Source organism: Pholcus phalangioides, unplaced genomic scaffold (assembly GCF_987345545.1).
Source record: "Pholcus phalangioides strain wild (caught in Gottingen) unplaced genomic scaffold, Ppha-v1.0 ptg000015l_1, whole genome shotgun sequence".
NCBI lineage: Eukaryota > Metazoa > Arthropoda > Arachnida > Araneae > Pholcidae > Pholcus > Pholcus phalangioides.
Window position 1 is genome coordinate 82,877,228 of NW_028301608.1, and position 17,172 is coordinate 82,894,399.

General features: G+C 33.3%; 1 protein-coding gene across 5 annotated transcripts in view; it reads right to left on the bottom strand.

Annotated features, from left to right (window-relative positions):
* Positions 1–1,540: 1,540 nt before the first annotated feature.
* LOC149076844 (pantothenate kinase 3-like) overlaps positions 1,541–17,172 on the bottom strand; it is a 56,288-nt gene continuing 40,656 nt past the window's right edge. For 3 of the 5 annotated variants that reach the window (XM_089244560.1, XM_089244559.1, XM_089244557.1), the window contains exons 5-9: positions 16,430–16,674; positions 11,101–11,277; positions 10,277–10,400; positions 8,256–8,381; positions 1,541–1,748 (exon numbers count right to left, since the gene is read on the bottom strand). In XM_089244560.1, coding sequence (XP_089100686.1) covers positions 1,698–1,748; positions 8,256–8,381; positions 10,277–10,400; positions 11,101–11,277; positions 16,430–16,674 — 723 coding nt within the window. In that variant the 3' untranslated portion in view covers positions 1,541–1,697. The remainder of the gene's footprint in view (positions 1,749–8,255; positions 8,382–10,276; positions 10,401–11,100; positions 11,278–16,429; positions 16,675–17,172) is intronic. The other 2 variants (XM_089244562.1, XM_089244558.1) reach the window with 1 other exon arrangement.

The following is a 17,172-nucleotide window of genomic DNA, read 5'->3' on the forward strand; positions in this document are numbered from 1 at the left end:
AGATTAATCAAAAGCGAACACAAAAGACATTGTAAAAGGAAATTTATCAAAATTGCCTCAAATCCTGAAGATTTTTGACCGTGGGTGAAACATGGAGATTCACCACTATATATTAGATTAAAAACAGCAGTCAAAGCAGTGGATGGAGTGTGGTTCGTACCTAGGATTTTTGTATTGTCTTGCCGCTCCCACTAATTCGGAATTCGATAATTTGTAACGGTGTTCCATGTTTTCACCTAAAAATTGCCGCCCGGGGCAGTTCCGGCCCTGGTTCGTACACTACAAAATAAAGCAGACGCGGTTTTGTCCGCTATAAATTGATGGCCACAATTTTAAAGGATTTTCAAAGCAATGATTGAATAGACTACTTCCAGAAGGCCCAGACAAGAATAAGCGAGCATTAGGCCATACTTCTGAGAAATTCAAAAGAACAGCTGCAGGCAGTGTTAGCCGAAAATATAATTTTGAAGAGTAATTTCATTCTTCTCTAAAATTTTAAGGGGGGGGGGGGTATTTTTGTTTTTCCTTGTCAGTGAGAAATCACTCTATTAAAAAACAACTACCGAGAATTTGAAGTATTTTCACTCCTGAACAAAATTTGGAGGAGTGAAACTAAATTTTAAGGCGCGAATTACGCATATCGATGAGTATTGGCGAACACTGGATGCAGGTGAAACAGCGAAAATTGGTGCACAAATAAATTTTTCACTAAGACAGTGCTCTATTTCACAGATCCATCATTGCAATGGCCAAATTGCATGAATTGGGCTTCGCACCAATCTCTTATCCAATTAATTCTACAGATTTGACCCCATGAGACTTTTTTTCTGTTTCTAAACTTGAAAGATTGGCTTGGCTGAATTGTTTTTTTTCATTAAATGATGGCCATCACAAATATAAATCACTACTTTGAAGGGATAGAAAAAACGTAATTTTCTTATGGGATATCAAGCATTTGAAATCATTAGAGAAAGTGCATGGGCCTAGACAGTGCCGTCTTAACGCATGGGCCCACCCGGGCACGGCCCGGGGGCCTCAAGAGAAGAGGGGCCCCACAAGAATGAGATCCGCTTGAAATTTTCTAGGATTTACTAGGTAGGGCCTCCGAAAAACCACTTGGCCCGGGGGCCCATGGTACTCTTGAGACGGCCCTGGGCCTAGATGAAGACAATGTTCAGAAAAGAAGAAATTGTCCAAAAAATTTTTTTAAACATTTTTTTACCTTACTTATCAAATGCCCCTCATAGTGTATAAAGATAGTTAAATTTTTAAAAAAAAAGCGATCTTTTTCGAAAAGAAAAAGGAAATCATTGTAAGAGAACTACTTCCTTTTTAAATAAATGGGCATAAGTTTGAGAGAAAAAAAATCTGAAGCTAAAAGATCAAATTTTGAATATATTTCAATATCTGATCAGGATAGATTTCAATATCTATTCAGGGAATTTGAATCAGTCCCTTCTGAGGAAAAAACTGACAACTATCAAGAGCGAACAGTGTGATATTTCTCTGCCAATAATGTGAAATAAAGTGAATAAACAAATGAAAAATATATTTTTTATTCTTATAAATAAAACAAGACATAACACCTATTGTAAACAGATGATAAAATAATCACGAAACAAAAATAAATGTCTTAGCAGTAGGAAAAAAAAAAAATTCTTTTGTAAAAAAAAAATATTTTGGCATTCAATGGAGATTCACCGATTTTTCATGAGTTCCAACAAGCATCCAACTGCTCCAAAATATCCCTGCAAGTAAACACAAACATTGAATAGTTCAAATAAACATTTATGCAAGATATTTTATAAAATATCTAAATACAAATTGAGATGCGATTTTTTAAAAATAATCATCAACAAAATCAACAATAGAGAATTGCATTTTCTATTCTGACATTAATCCCTTGAACTGGGTGAAGACGTGGGGATATATCTCTTTATACACTCAAGAGAAAAATTTCTAAGTTCCCCCCCCCATATCAAAAATTATCAATAAGTGATTCAGCAGCATACTAAGTTCATTGTATTTGAGCCATGACAATGGTTCGAGAGTCAAACAATTTTTCATATAATAAGGCAAAATTACTTGAAGAAATTTGTCTTGTTAAAACATCCAAAAAAAAAACATTACCAAAAAAAAAAAAATCAAATGTTTGCAATCTATTTTATTATTATAACCCTTTCAGACCCTGTATGCATAAACATGGGGATTGGTTTATCTCACAGTAGATATATATTTTTTCTAAAAAAGATTGCATGTGAATAAAAATATACTCTGCTTTATCTTAGCTGAAAAAATTTGAATGAGAGAAATTATTTCTTTATTAATACAGTTCAAAACTATGACATCTGGAATGAATTTAATTTTTTATGACAAATGTATTTGAACTATTTTTTAACTTTCTGATCATTTTAAAACAGCATTTGCATCCTAAAATTGAAAACAGTTAATATTCCTTGTAGTTTACAAATGGATAGCATTTGATTCAAAAAACGTGTGCTTTAACAATAAAAACTTGATTCAATTCAATTCAATTTCATTCATCGCATCATCAATTTTACATTGCACAAAATGAAGAAAATCCATCCAAGGGATCGTTGTCGATCCATACTGGTGTGGACACGATCATTATTGAGTTAATTTTTAAACACACATAGTAAATAATAATAAAATGATCATAATTTCAAAAAAATAGAATTAAAAAAACTGTTCAGAAACTACACAGTGATGTGCTGTAAGAATTATTTCAGAATAAAAATATATTGGTAGAGAAAGGTCAATTTTGGCCATTGGCTTATTGTATGGATGATCTCAAATTCGCTAGGTGTTGCAGGCAGATGGGCTGTAAAAAAAGGACAAGGTCGAGATGCCAAAAATGTGATGTATATTTGTCTGAGCAAACAATCAATCTGCTTTTATCATAATCACACCATGTCACATTCCACAAGCTGAAACTCATACTAAACATTTGTGAGGGTCTTGTATTTATAAAATTTGAAATTTTTTTATTCTATCAATGTATTTATTGTATTTTTTGAACATCAATAATGCAGAAATATCTCAAGAAATGAAAAAAAATGAATACTCAGGTCTGAAGGGGTTAAAATTTGTCATTTCGTGATGTTTTGACCTGAAAAATTACTGGATTTACATAAAATCTACCAGAGCCCTTATGAACGAAAAGAATAAAGTGATGAAATAGTACAATTGACATCTATTGATTCTCTGTGATTACTATATATCCTTACAGAAAAGAATTCTCTTACACCACTTTTTTATGTAATGAAGAATGAAAAATAATGGAAGATTACATATATTGTAGAGACCAGTATCATTCAAAAACATAATCATATTCATGATAAACCAAATTCAGATAAGTCAAATATCTGTCTACGTGGAAGTTTTCCCTTAGCTTAAGAACCTTCAACATTATTGAAATGTGTTAACATTTTCCCTCAAGTTGAAGTTTTTGGGTATGCGATGATGTTTAAAAAATTGCATTTATTTTCTCAGTGAGAAGTTTATATTGGCAGGATATGAACTTGATCAGCATATATAACTCAAGCAATTTCTTTCTTCCCACTCTCCTCTACTTCTCCAGTTTTGTAGATAAAATAACCAAGGACAATGAATGTTGGCACTTGTGCTAGCAAATATTTTGCTGCATATCTTGTCATGCCAATACTGCCATTTTGTTTTCGTTTAGGTGCGAGTGAATGCTGTTCAATTATCAAAATAAATCTCGATTGTGCATAAGATTTTTTGTAAATGCTGAGTTGAAAGTTTTAGATTTAAAAACAAACAAATTGCTGATGAAATCTAAATTAAAAGAAAAAATTTGTATTTAAAAGTAAAGCATCCCACCAAATACTCTATCAACGACATTAAAAAACAAGGCCATTCTTTGTGCATTATCATTCTTTGGTGTCCTATATGGGAAAAGCCTAGGCAAATTTTGACCATTACTCTAACACTAAGTGGTATAACATGAGCTGTGGATCATGTAGATATGAAGAAACATCATTCTGTGGAAAACCCTGTATGTGGGAGATTAGGGAAAACCCTGTATGTGGGAGATTATGGAAAACCCGCAACCGATAAAGGCCATATCAAAAATATTTGAGGCTGCTCCTGTCTGCGATACCCTTTTTGAAAAAAAGGAGCAAAGGAGGTCGGCGAAACATATGGCCGGGAACTCAACATGAAGTTATTGAAAAATAACACATGGGAGTTCAAGTTAGAGCAGAGAATTGATACTCACCATGAATTCAGGTGTTTATTGTAATTAAGAAAATTTACCAGTGTCACCTGATGATCACCAAAGTAGTTCCTTCTCGGGATAGAGAAGGCGGGACATCATTCCACATAGTGGAGTGGAGTTTTGTCTTCTTCTCCACACGCAAGACAAATAGGTGAATCTGCATAGCCACAGTTGTGTAGGTGTTTCGTTAGGTTAGCATGACCAGTGATGATCTGTATAACCTATCAAATTTGTTTCCTGTTCAGCGAGATAAGTTTTTTGCAATATTCGGGTGGGTTTCCAAGGCTAGCTTGGCCTGCCTGCCTGCAGTCCTGCCTTGAGTTCTATTGCCGTAAATGTTTATCTTCTATCCACTGTTTGACATCTCCTTTAATGGTTGACATCGAAACAGGATAGAAAGGTTCAGGTCCAGATAGCTTCAGGTTTGCTGCCTCTTTGGCTATCTGGTCTGCAAGTTCATTTCCCTGGAAATTTACATGTCCAGGAACCCAGTAAAGGTTGATATTGTTGCCCAATGCTGCCAAGTTATTCAGTATGTCAGTGCAGTATTTTACGCACAGTTGAAACTTGAGGAAGCTGTCAAGAGCTTGGCTGTCAGAGAAGATAACAATCTGTTTGCCATGATACCCAACTCCCAACTCTTCATCAAGAAAGGAACAGGGATTCATCCAAGAGCATGTGTGTACCTTGCCAAAGGTATCCATGTCTGGGCATAGCCACAATTCACATCAGAAGATGTTGCGGTTCTAACAAAGGATAATGACCTAAACAAGAACCACCCTATCATGATCTGCTCCGTCTATATGGCCCATGATCTCAAAATTCTGCAAGAGTTCTGAGAACTGGTAGAATACTGAAACATCACAATATAAGCATATCTGGATGTGATGCCAATGCTCACCATACAGTGTGGGGCAGCTCAGACATAAACCAGAGAGGCGAAACATTCAGGGGTGCAAGCGCCCCTCATCCATTTATGGAGCAGAAATTTCGAAAATGGAACAGAACTAACTATATCTGCAATATTAGGAGTAATTTTTATGTGAAATGTGCCATAAGTTTTGCCAAAAATGTTTTTTTTTTTTGGAACAAATAATTCTAAATAAATTTCTCCCCAAATTCAAGTCCATTTAAATTTTTTCTGAAGTATCTTATCTATCACTACTAAAACATGCATTTACTGAAATGAAACTCCTTCCTTTGACTATTGTTAAGACTTAAGAGCATGCCCCCCCCCCCCCCAATGCAAGGGTGAACTGTGCGGCCATATTGAGCGCTGCTCTAGAAGGGGTGCCAAATGAAGTTTGAAAGGGTGAAAAAAGATTTGTCGACCAAAAAAAAAAAAAAAAATGTGGCCAGTAGCACCAAAAATATGTTCTGCATGGGCAGATTTTTTTTTCCTTGAGCCACCCGTTTGCAAAATCCGGATTTTCTCGATGTGAAATTGTCACGATCGGCAACCACAGACGATAACCACACCACTGCATAGTGGCTAGATGACAAAACTAATGATATTTTAGAAGGAGTTTTTACAGATCCCGTTTCTTCCCAACGATCTCCGAAAAATTTTGGTAATTTAAATGATTAGTAAATCAATCCCCTTTTCAATTCTTCGCAAAGGCGCATGTGCAATCTTGTGGAAAATAAAGTGAATTTATGCCATAGATATGTTGTCTTTGAACGCAAGTTAGTAGCCGCGAAATTACTGTTATTTCGTGGCGTATAACCCACAGGAGAAAAAACGCTCTCCGAAAGCGGAAAATTCGGCATATTCATTCAGGGACTTCAATTGCCCGCGGGTTATACCAATAACAGTATAGGATTTTGTACTTCAAGGTAGTAGAACTACTTTCCAAGGTCACGAGATAATGCGATTGTGGTAGATGGTGGGAAGTGAAAAAAATTGAAGTTTCCCACCTCAGTATTTGTTTCCTTGTCTTGGAATGAAACCGTGAACAAAATTTTCACATGCTCCTTTTTCCTAAATTCCGGGTATTTGACGCACTACAGTGCATTAGCGGTACCTCCGCGAACCACAAGCAACAATTGGTGCAAATGCGCAAGTATTCAGCGCCTTGGCACACCATGTATCAAGAGAACCGTTTTGGCGCAGTTTGGCACAGCTCTTGCACCCCTGAACATTACTAGAGTTCCTCATGAAAACAAATCTGGTTTGCGCTAACCAAAGGCATAGACCAACTTTCCGTTCACGTAATCGGGAAGAAGTTATTGATCTGACCCTGGTCTCAATAGATATTGCAAATGCGATCAAGAGATGGAGGGTAAGCGATGAACCCTCCTTATTTGATCACAGGTTCATAAACTTCTACTGTGAAGCGACATTTATTCCCACTTTTTATCGGAATTTTAAGAACACAAACTGGGATCTTTTTAAAAGAAACCTGGAAAGCCAGCTCAACATTCTCGCCAACCCTGGTGTTGAGATCTTAACAGCAGATGATTCAGACCACCATGCTGTCATTCTGACGGAGGTAATCAGAAACTCTGCAAATCAGGCGTGTCCACTCAAGCCTAACAAATTTAAAGTCTACTAAAAAAATGGTGGACTAAAGATCTTGAACTTAGAACACCATTCTTTGTGCAAGACTTTCTTCAAACATCAGTGAAGTGACAGGCAAATAAAAATTACTAATTTTGTTTGAAATAATATATAACCTTCCTTTTATTTTATTTAAAAGTTTGAGTATAATATAAATATTATATATAAATGTGCTGATGAATATGTGTGTGTACATCCACATTTCTCCCCTACCTTAATATTGCCCGTTAATAATTAGGCATTAGAACATTTCATCATTGACAATTTCTTCACATCCAGTAGCATGATCTTTTTTCTTATACAATATTTGTAAATGACGCTGTTATTAAAAAAAAAACCTTTTTTCTCAAAAATCAAAATTTCCAACAAGTTGAACAATGATAACTCAGTTTTTGTCAGCTGCTACAAATTTAATTAATTAAAATTTCACTATACAGGGTGCATAAGTAGCAGAGTGTATGGCATTTTACTGGTGAACCGTTGATCCTAGAAGCATACTTCCAATCAGAAAAAATATCTAAATAACATGCAGTACTCATATGTTATTCATGTTTCAAGGGGTGGTATAGTTATTAAAATAAAAAAAATTACTGTTTATACAGTCCCTGTATGCCCAGAAACCAAATTAGAAAGTTATTGCCCTGTCTCTTCTGATGCCAAAAAAGAAAAAAAATCTGCATTTCCAAGTGCAATATCGTTGAAATATATGAATTGAAAGAAATGGAGGAAAATTGGGGAAAATAACATTAAAAATACAAGTAAACCATTTTACCACAATTTAATGTTTTTCCCACATTTCCTTTGTTTTTCGAATTCGAATATCTCAGTGAATATTACACTATGGATTTTTGAGATTGGCATTAGGAAAGACTGGGCAAACAGCTTTCTAATTGGGTTTCAGGGCATATGGGAACTGTATAAGAAGATAATTTTTATTTTATTTTAATAACTATAAAACCACCAGCAACATGTGACATATCTGAGTACTACAGGTTATTTGGATATTTTTCTACTCTGAAGTATGTCTCTAGGATCAACTGTTTGCCAGTAAAATGCTATATGCCCTCTTACCTATATGCACCCTGTATATATATAAACACACTATATTTTACCACTATTACACCCTGCCCCCTTACACTTCATAAATATTTCACTGAGGAATTTTTAATGGATTGGTTCACATCCAAATGTGTTTGAGTATGTATGAATGAATGGGTCTTTAGCCTAACTATAATGTAAGAATTATATTATGTTTCATGTTCGAGAAGTGCTGCCACTTATGTGCTTTGAATAATACTTATGACATACTTATGGTTTATATATAAGTAAAGTATAGGTTTTGAAAACTCAAAACGTAGTGATCTGATACAGCTGCTTAAGGAATGAGAATAAGGAATAAAAGATGCTTCATAGTTGAAAGGAAACTTTACATACTTCATGTTCAAGAAACAGAGCTTTTAGGGCACCTTTGGACCAATAATCCATTGCATAGGCCAGCAATTTCATGGCGATAGTATTCACTCTAAGGAAATTTCCCACAAAAACGACACGCTTGATACCCTGGAACATATATAGGAATGTGAAAAGTTATTAATTTTTCATGACAGTAATAAATAATAATTTATCTATTTTAATTCAATTCATAAACAACAATAATTACTGTTGTTTAATCAGTCACATTTTAAATTTTAAAAAACAATCACATTTCAAGCTGCTTACTATGAGCTATTCAATCAGAAATTAAAATATTTTTGTTCTCAAAAAAAAAAAGAGATAAAAAAAAACATGAGTGCATAAGAATGTACACCAAACACTCTCAACCATAACTTCAACTCTTCGGTGTCAGGCTATGTGGAAATTGTTTTATTTTGTAAAATTTCATAAAAAGCCATACTATTAAAGTATTGCATTAAATAATTTAAAATCTATACACAGTCAATGCTCATTTTCAAGAACCTGTATAATTAGTTCATAGATGAGAGAGACAATGAAAAAAATGGCAGAAATAAAAAATGTGTTAGTCATTCACCTTTTTGGATGATTTCCTTAAAAATCACTTATTTTTGTTTGCTTCATTGCAACATTTTCCCATATGGAAATGATGTAGGATAATATTTCACACAAATATTTTCAGGATGGTGAAATGCTGCTGGAATCACTTGCCGCAGAAATGATCTTCTGTTCATCTTTGATTAGAGTAATTAGCAATGAAATTTTTTTAATCCGGTACTTATTGGCAATTTTTGTCCTTGTAAGAGTTTGCACATTAATTTCTTTCAAAATATTTGTTGTTTCATTGAATGTCAAGCACAATCTTTTCTGTTTTGCTGACATTGCGAAGAGGAAAGTAGATGAACAGCAGTTGGTTGAAATAGAGTTTGAAATAGAGAGTTGGTTGAAATCTACTTTTGACTTAGAAATGACCTATCAATAACCTAATGCAGTGATTCTCAAACTTTTGTCACCCATGTCTCCTGATTCATGGTTCATCCGCAGCTTCCCAGAATAGCTTATAGTAGATATTTTCACTTATAAAAGAACCACTTCAAACCATAAATAGGAACACAAATGAATATCTTCAGCTGGTCACGATGCCCCTAGGAGCCGCGATGCCCACTTTAAGAAACAATGTGACTTTGCATATCATACCATTTCTGAAAGCACAAGTTTGTCCAATCATAATACACAAAGAGTGAATTATGTTGTCAATGCATCTTCAATTCATGGTCACTCCCACCAACTATCGCACCCTTCTTCCTGGCACATGTTTGCAATGCACCGGTATGTTGATAATAGTAAATTGGGGTGAATTCTCTACTTACCTGCTCTTCTTCTATTTTCTCTTAAGACGTATAGGACGTTAGAATTGAAGTTTACTTTTGATTATACAACAAACTGAGAGGTGGCTGGAAGAATAAAATAACTGGAAAAAAAAAAGCAGAAGAATGAAGTTTGTACAATAAGAGAGTTGATAGAAATTAGAGTTCGTAGAATAGAGCAGATTTTAACATTAGCTTCAGGTTTGAAACCAGTTCATAAAAAAGAGCGCGTTCTTTGGAAATTAGAGGTTTGTAAAATCTGGCATTGACTGTATCTAGTTAGGTTTATTATCTGTGCAGTGTATGTTTGATATTAATAGCCACGTTTCTCACCTGAGTTACAAGAAACTGAATTATATTTTCAGTTTTTTTGCTTAAATTTTTGATTTTCATACTGCCTTCACAGAACACATATTTTAAACCTAAAAAAAAAAGTTTTTCTGCAATTTTTTACAGAAAAAAAAATCACCTTGTGATGAAGGATTAAGAAACTCTCAATAAAATGAAAGGAACACGGCTAAAATAACAAGGAAAACAACAAAACTTCTCATAGTTCATGCAAACACAAGCTAATTTATACATTGCAGGATCAATGATAAAATTCTCATACAACTTTTAGAAATAAATTGTACTTGCCTCATTGGAAGCGCACATACGGGCAATAGACCCTATGTTATTAGTTATCGTCACCAGTGTAGCACGAGCTAAATCTTCTTTGGATGAGGCTTCTCTTTTTGATTTGCTATTCATATTACCAAAACTGGGAATTAAAAAGGAAAATTTCACAAAGGCCATTCACAATACATAATTATGAAAATAAATTATCAATAAAATAAATTTAGATACATTAGAAATCTGGAGGAGAAACATAAACAAGCATCAGTAATTGGTATAAAAGTAAAGAGCCTTTAAAACACCGGCCTAACAAACATCAAAAGTTGGGAACAAACATGACAGCCTTGGAAATTTTTGATGAATATGATTCCCATTTACTTGGTAAGACTGTTGTATCAGTTAAAATTTTTTAGCATCACAAAGTCATTGGTATAATTTAGAGGCTCATGTCATGTAGACATTGACTATAGAATCATGCATTTCAAAGATTTATTTCATGCATGCAATAAATATGTTTTCTACAAATATTTTTCTTTTACTTACATTAGTGTCTTTTTCTTCTTCTTGTTTTTGGTTGATTGATGTCCAATTTTGCCAAGAGAGGTTCAAAATTTGCTAATTAGTAGTAAGTTTTAATGCCTAAAAATTATTGCTTGACACAAAATCAAATATGAGATCTATGACATTTTAAACCAAGTTTTCTGAGCAATATTTAAAATCCTCTCATTTGTGGGTGAATTACGCTAAGGTTAATCTAAGATTTGCCAAGGCTGCCATAATGTTCTTGTTCCTAACTTTGGACATCACAGTTCTAACTTATGACCATGATATGAAAAAATACATACCTACTAGCTACAGTGTTACCACTCAGATTGAACTTTGGATAGTCTCCTCCATAAATATCTTTCACAAGCTTGTCCACTTTCTTGCTATCTCCTTTCTCTGCAAGAGCAATGGCTTCCTCAAATGTATCACAGCCAGTTAGCAGACAGGACAAACCAAGGAATGTACCACCTCCTAAACTGGAAAATAAAAACTGCTTCAAAACACTTGAACCATAAAATATAACAAATAAAATGAGAATATTTTCACAAAAAAATGAAGTATAATGAAATCCTTGTATAACCAAAACCTATAGGCTCACTTTTTTTTTCTTCTATTTAAAAAATAAATGTTTATCGGCCTGTTATCACTCAATGTGTTTTACAGGGAAAAACAACACAATTGATTTCACTGATTGAAAAATGCCCCCTTGTTGCAAGGTACTTAAATATCAATAAAACTTATTTCACTGACTAAATGAAAAAAAAAGTGTTTGTTTTATTGAACACTTTTCAAAAACATATGAAAAAATATTATTTTGTTTACTTAATACATTATTGCAACCACACAAAATATATGTTCATATTTTTTTATTTATTTCTGGACGCTTTTAAATCAGCCTGGTCCATGTTGGTTTTGACCACTTCAAGTGGTCAAAGTTCAAACTTCAAAATTTTTCTCCATTAATTCTTAAAAAGTAGTTACATGATATTGCCTTAAAAACTCAATTAAATTAATGACTAAAGAAATGAAGTATGAATATTTAAATGTATATTAGTTAATTGAATGTATTTGACTAAAGATATACTATCGAACAGGATAAAATTGAATTCAAGTCATTAAAAAAAAACACATCCAAAATCAAGGTTGGCAAGGTTTTTGTGATTATAATAAAAACCAGAGTATACATGTACACATGTTTTATCGTACTGTCAAACCCATTTATATCTTAAACTGTTTAAAAGCTTCACCTCAGTACCAGGGTTTAAGCTAGATAAAAAATTCCTTTCGCAAAAAAGCAAAAATGGGGAGAAAAGCTTTAGGAAAATTCTACAATGCTTGTGTAATGATTGATAATTGGATGTCTACTTGTTCCGTACCTCCTGTACGCATTTTTGCGAAAGTGGCTACCACTTCTTTCGCACTCTAAGATTTTCTTTCGCATTTTGCGAAAAATACGACCGTAGCTTAAACCCTGCTCAGTACCATACATGAAAATATGACACGAAGTTAAAATACTAGTTATAAGCAGATAAAAAAAAATTATGAAAAATAGAAAAATAAAAAAAGTTAATGTGAAGTTATATGACTGCTATATCAATTTATCATTGATTTTCTGCTTCAACCACCAGCTTGAAAAAATTACCAACAAGATATTAAGCACAAAAATCAAATGGCACATTCACATATGCAAATTTAAAAATTAAACAATTGACTGCTTGTGGTTCTTTAATAGTAGCCCATGTGTTACTATAACATCAAAAGAAAAAATCTAATTGGTTTTCACTTTGACGTTTTGCACAGTCAAGAGTTCCTAGTTAACTGTTCCTTTTTCAAAATAAAATTCAAGATTATTATTTATAAAAGAGGGAGGGTTGGCATTTTGACCAGGAAACTGGCTAAAAATGGCAGTGTCCTGGATGTGGTCAAATATGGTCTTGAAACTGATTTAGTAGTAATTTTAAATGATTCTCCTATTTTTATTATAAATAATATTAAGATAATCAAGTGGTAATTAATTGAATTATAATAGGCTATTAGTTGTAGAACCTGCTGTCAGAACAGTCTTTCTTGCTGTGAGAAGAGGGTGGTATGATTCTGTAGCAGCTTTATGAGAAACTACTGATTAAAAAATTAATAACAGAAAAATTAGTTGTTGTTTCTTTATGAAACAGGAGTATTCGCAGCAATCATTGGTGAATGCAAGGATGAAGATGTCGATGAATTCATCAAAGAATCGAAGTTGTTATTTGACAGAGTTACAGAGCTCCCGGTGTTAAGATGCACAGAGAAACAATGTAAGAAGGCATTAAACAAGGAAGATTCTCATCCATTTCAACTAGGCAGAATTGAGATCACAAAGTCAAATTCATTTGAAGTCGTCTATAGCAGTAAATCTCTCAAAATGGTCAAAAGTAATAGTCAACCAGGATGGTTAAAACATGTTTTCTACATGGTTAGAACCACACCTGGTCAAAGTGAATGCAACCCTGTTTTTTTAAAAAACATTCTGATGCTTGTTAAAAGTAAAAACCAACCTTAATTTTAAATTTAATGTTAAAGAAAACAGTTAAAACTATTACTACATCAGTTTAAGACAATTATTATTGTTATTTCAATGTATTCCAATAGTTTCAACCAGTTTTGATCACTTTTAGCCAGTTAAAACCACTTTTGGCCGGTGGCCCGGTCAAAACCAATTTTCACCAGCTGAAATTACAACCCTGTGTGCAATAGGTATAAACCAGGAGTTAACCTTTTGTGTTCCACAAACCTTTTCTGCCAAAAACGCAAAGGCAAGTGACCCCCCACCCCTTTTACCAATAAGATAAAGGTTACAAAATCTACCTTTACCCCCCAAAGCAGAATTTTTAGCACCGTTCTGCGACTAGCCCTCGGCTGACTGAAAATGTTCTGCGGTAAAAATCCCCATACATGTAATAGTGTTTTTTTGCACTTTTTCTTAAAATTCTTCCGAATTGTTCTGCGACGTACGTCGCAGATTTTGGCACATTCTGCTTTGGGGCCTTTACCAAACATTCAGCACATAATACAGGGTGTTTCAAAACTTGTGCACATCATAATTTATGAATGTTTTTAAAATGAATATGAACTGCAACATTACCTTTGATAGAAGGTGGGAAAAAAAACCTTTTGAATTAACAATAAATGCTGAAAATGTGTGTTTTTCACGTACACATAGACTAATTCATTTGATTGCTAGCGACTACAAAGTCTGTAAGAACTAATGTCTGATAACTGCATTAATTATGTTAATCTTGAGTTAATCAATCATATTTGGATTATTGCAGTATGCCACATTTTTGAGATAAGCCCAAAGAAAAAAAAATCAAGGGATTACACAAGTCTGGTGAAACAGGTGGCTTAAGTCAGCAAGTAATGACAATAGAGACAAAAAATTCAGTTAATACATGCATACTTTCTTGCGATGTGTGGCACTACCCTATTGAAACCAGGAGTACCAGTCATCACTGTTCATCAGTGAAATGATTTAAGTAATAATTAGAAGATGGGAGGAATAGTGATCTAGTCAAATAACTAAATACTGAATATTCAGTTGATGTTTAGGCTGAATATTTATTTTCTTAAAATTAATTACAATTATAAATAAAATTGGTGTTTTTTATTGAAAATAAAATCATTGAAATTTTCAATTGATTGGAATTGAATTATGCAATTGAAATATTTTTATTGGCATGATACTGACAATCAAATTTAACAATGCTATATTAATACTGAATTTTAATGAACCAATTTTTTTTAAACACTTGTTACAATTTGACATCTAATCAAGAAAATGTTAACCATTATTTACTCTCAACTAGTAATGCATCATAAAATTTACGACTAATTTTCTTGTTTTTCCTCTTTAGATGTTCTTTTTTCCTTTTGCCTTTTTCAGTAGCTTAATACAGTGATACATCTGCAAATATTCAGCTCGGCTAATATTATAAGAAGGTAATTTGTTCCAAAATCACATTCATTAATCAAAACCTGATTTTCCATAGGTTTCTATGGAAAATAGTTTAACTAGTTCTAGAAACTGCCTAAAATTTCAAAGCAACTTTCATAAAACACTAAGAAGCACTATAAAAAAAGGTGAATACTGACCGAAGGCTGAGACAAACAACTTCACAATTGAAAAAAGGAAGACTTAAAGAACATTTTATTTTATACTAATGTACGCTATGCTATTGGGTGAGTCAGACATAGTGAAAAAAAGGTGCGTGGAAGGTGGTATGCTATGTAATAGTCAGCTCATTTCTCTCACACACATGCCATGGAGAAAAATAAGTTCCTAGAATGTCCAGATTGTTAAGTTTGGTATGAAGAGTCTTATCATATCCACAGAAACCATTCAAGACTAAGGGTTTTTTAAAATGTATTTTTTCTTAGCTTAATCATTCATTATACATCAAATGGCTCAAAATCTTTCTGAAAAAGAAGGGTATCTCGGATGTGATTCTGAGGTGGAAAAATATTAATCAAGCTCACGTGAAAGTTATTCACTAGATTCATTTTGATGGTATTAAATTTTAGCTCATGACGCAGCTGTTTTATGAGAGCTGATGTATTCATATTAACTAAAATATTTGTTAGCTGAAGCAGAGAAACTTTTAAAAAGATTTTTGTTATCCGAAAAATTTGTAAGCTGAGGTGCTGATTAGCCGAGGTGTCACAGCATGTTGTCTCAATGCATCTTTCAGTAGTGAATTTGACTTGTGTAATTCATGCTCACCTTCACCTTATTGCTGTAGGGTTCTATTTTCAGTTTTATATTTTCCCCATCCAAGAAGTTCACCCTGACTTAACCTCACAGAGAAGATATATATTACCGCAATAAAATATAATCAGTAAATTTTAAATTTATGCAAAAAATTCCAATTAATATAATTTTTTTAAAAATTAGCTTCATGTACTTAGATTTACACAGATGTTGGACCAAATACCTAAAACACATTCGGCCGAATAGACGAATAGTAACCAAAAAAATATTTGTCCCTTCTCTAGTAATAATGCATATAAACTTTGCAATCAACAGTGGAAATATGGTCCCACAATCCGACAGCATGACACAGCACGTCAAACACAATTTTTTTATTATGTAAGGGCTGTTCATGAACAATATGAAGGTTTGTAGTGGACAATACCAAAATTTTGGGCTTAAAAATATGGAATATTGCAATATTTCTCACACAATTAATGAACTCAAGACTAACATCATTGATGCAATATCAGACATTTACTCACAGGCTTCATAAAGTCTAAAGCAATCTGGTAAAATGAATACGCCTATATGTCCATGGAAAAGGCTGACATTTTCAACGTTTATTGTAAATTTAGTTTTTTCTACGTTTATCAAAGGCCATGTTTCAGTTCATAAGTTTAATCTATCATTTTCTGTTAAATAGTTCACATTCAATTAACATTTTTTCATAAATTATGATATGCATGAGCTTTGAAACACTCTGTAAAATAAGGAGAATAAATTGTTAAATTGTTTTCTCACAACTTCACACAGATCTCTGGAAATCTCTCCGAGGACCACTGGTTAAGAACCACTGGTCTAAGCAATCTAATAAAGATACAAAAGGAAAAAATATTAATTACCTTGTACCAGTGACTCTTTTGTAACAATGTTCAGAATACACTGCCAGGATGCTCACCCCAGAACCAATGTTAACAACCAAAAAAGGGTATGGTCTACTGAAGTCAAATGGCACTTTCTTGCATCTCTTATCATCCACAGGATCACTCCAATAATAGCATTCTGTGTTGCTGTTTTCTTCAACAAAATGAATGCCCCTGATAAGAGAGTCCATCTCATCAAACTTGTGAATTGACAGAAAAACCTCCTAAAACAAACAGTAAATAACAAATTCAACATTCAACAGTACATAACTGACAATGAAAAAAAAAGTCAATGGCATTTGAGAATGAAATGAATATGAATTTGAAGATATGAATTATAAGAAAGATATGAATTTGCATGTGCATTTTTTTTATAAAACCTAAAATGATGCCTGTTTTGTATTTGATTAAATTGAAAATCCTGAAGGGTTAAGCACAGGGTTGTAATTATTTACTGACCAGAACACCAGTCAAAAGTGGTTTTAATTGCTCAAAAGAGGACAAAAGTGGCCAAAACAATGTACATTGAAATAGTCTTAAAGCTGGTCTAGTACTTGTTTTAACTGTTTCTGTCATGAAATTTTATATTAAAATTAATTTTTACTTTTAACAAGTATCAGAATATATTTTTTTAGAAAACAGGGTTGTACCAATTTTGACCGGGGGGGGGGGGGGGGTTAGCCATGCATTAAACCTGTTTTAACCTTCATGATTGATATCAG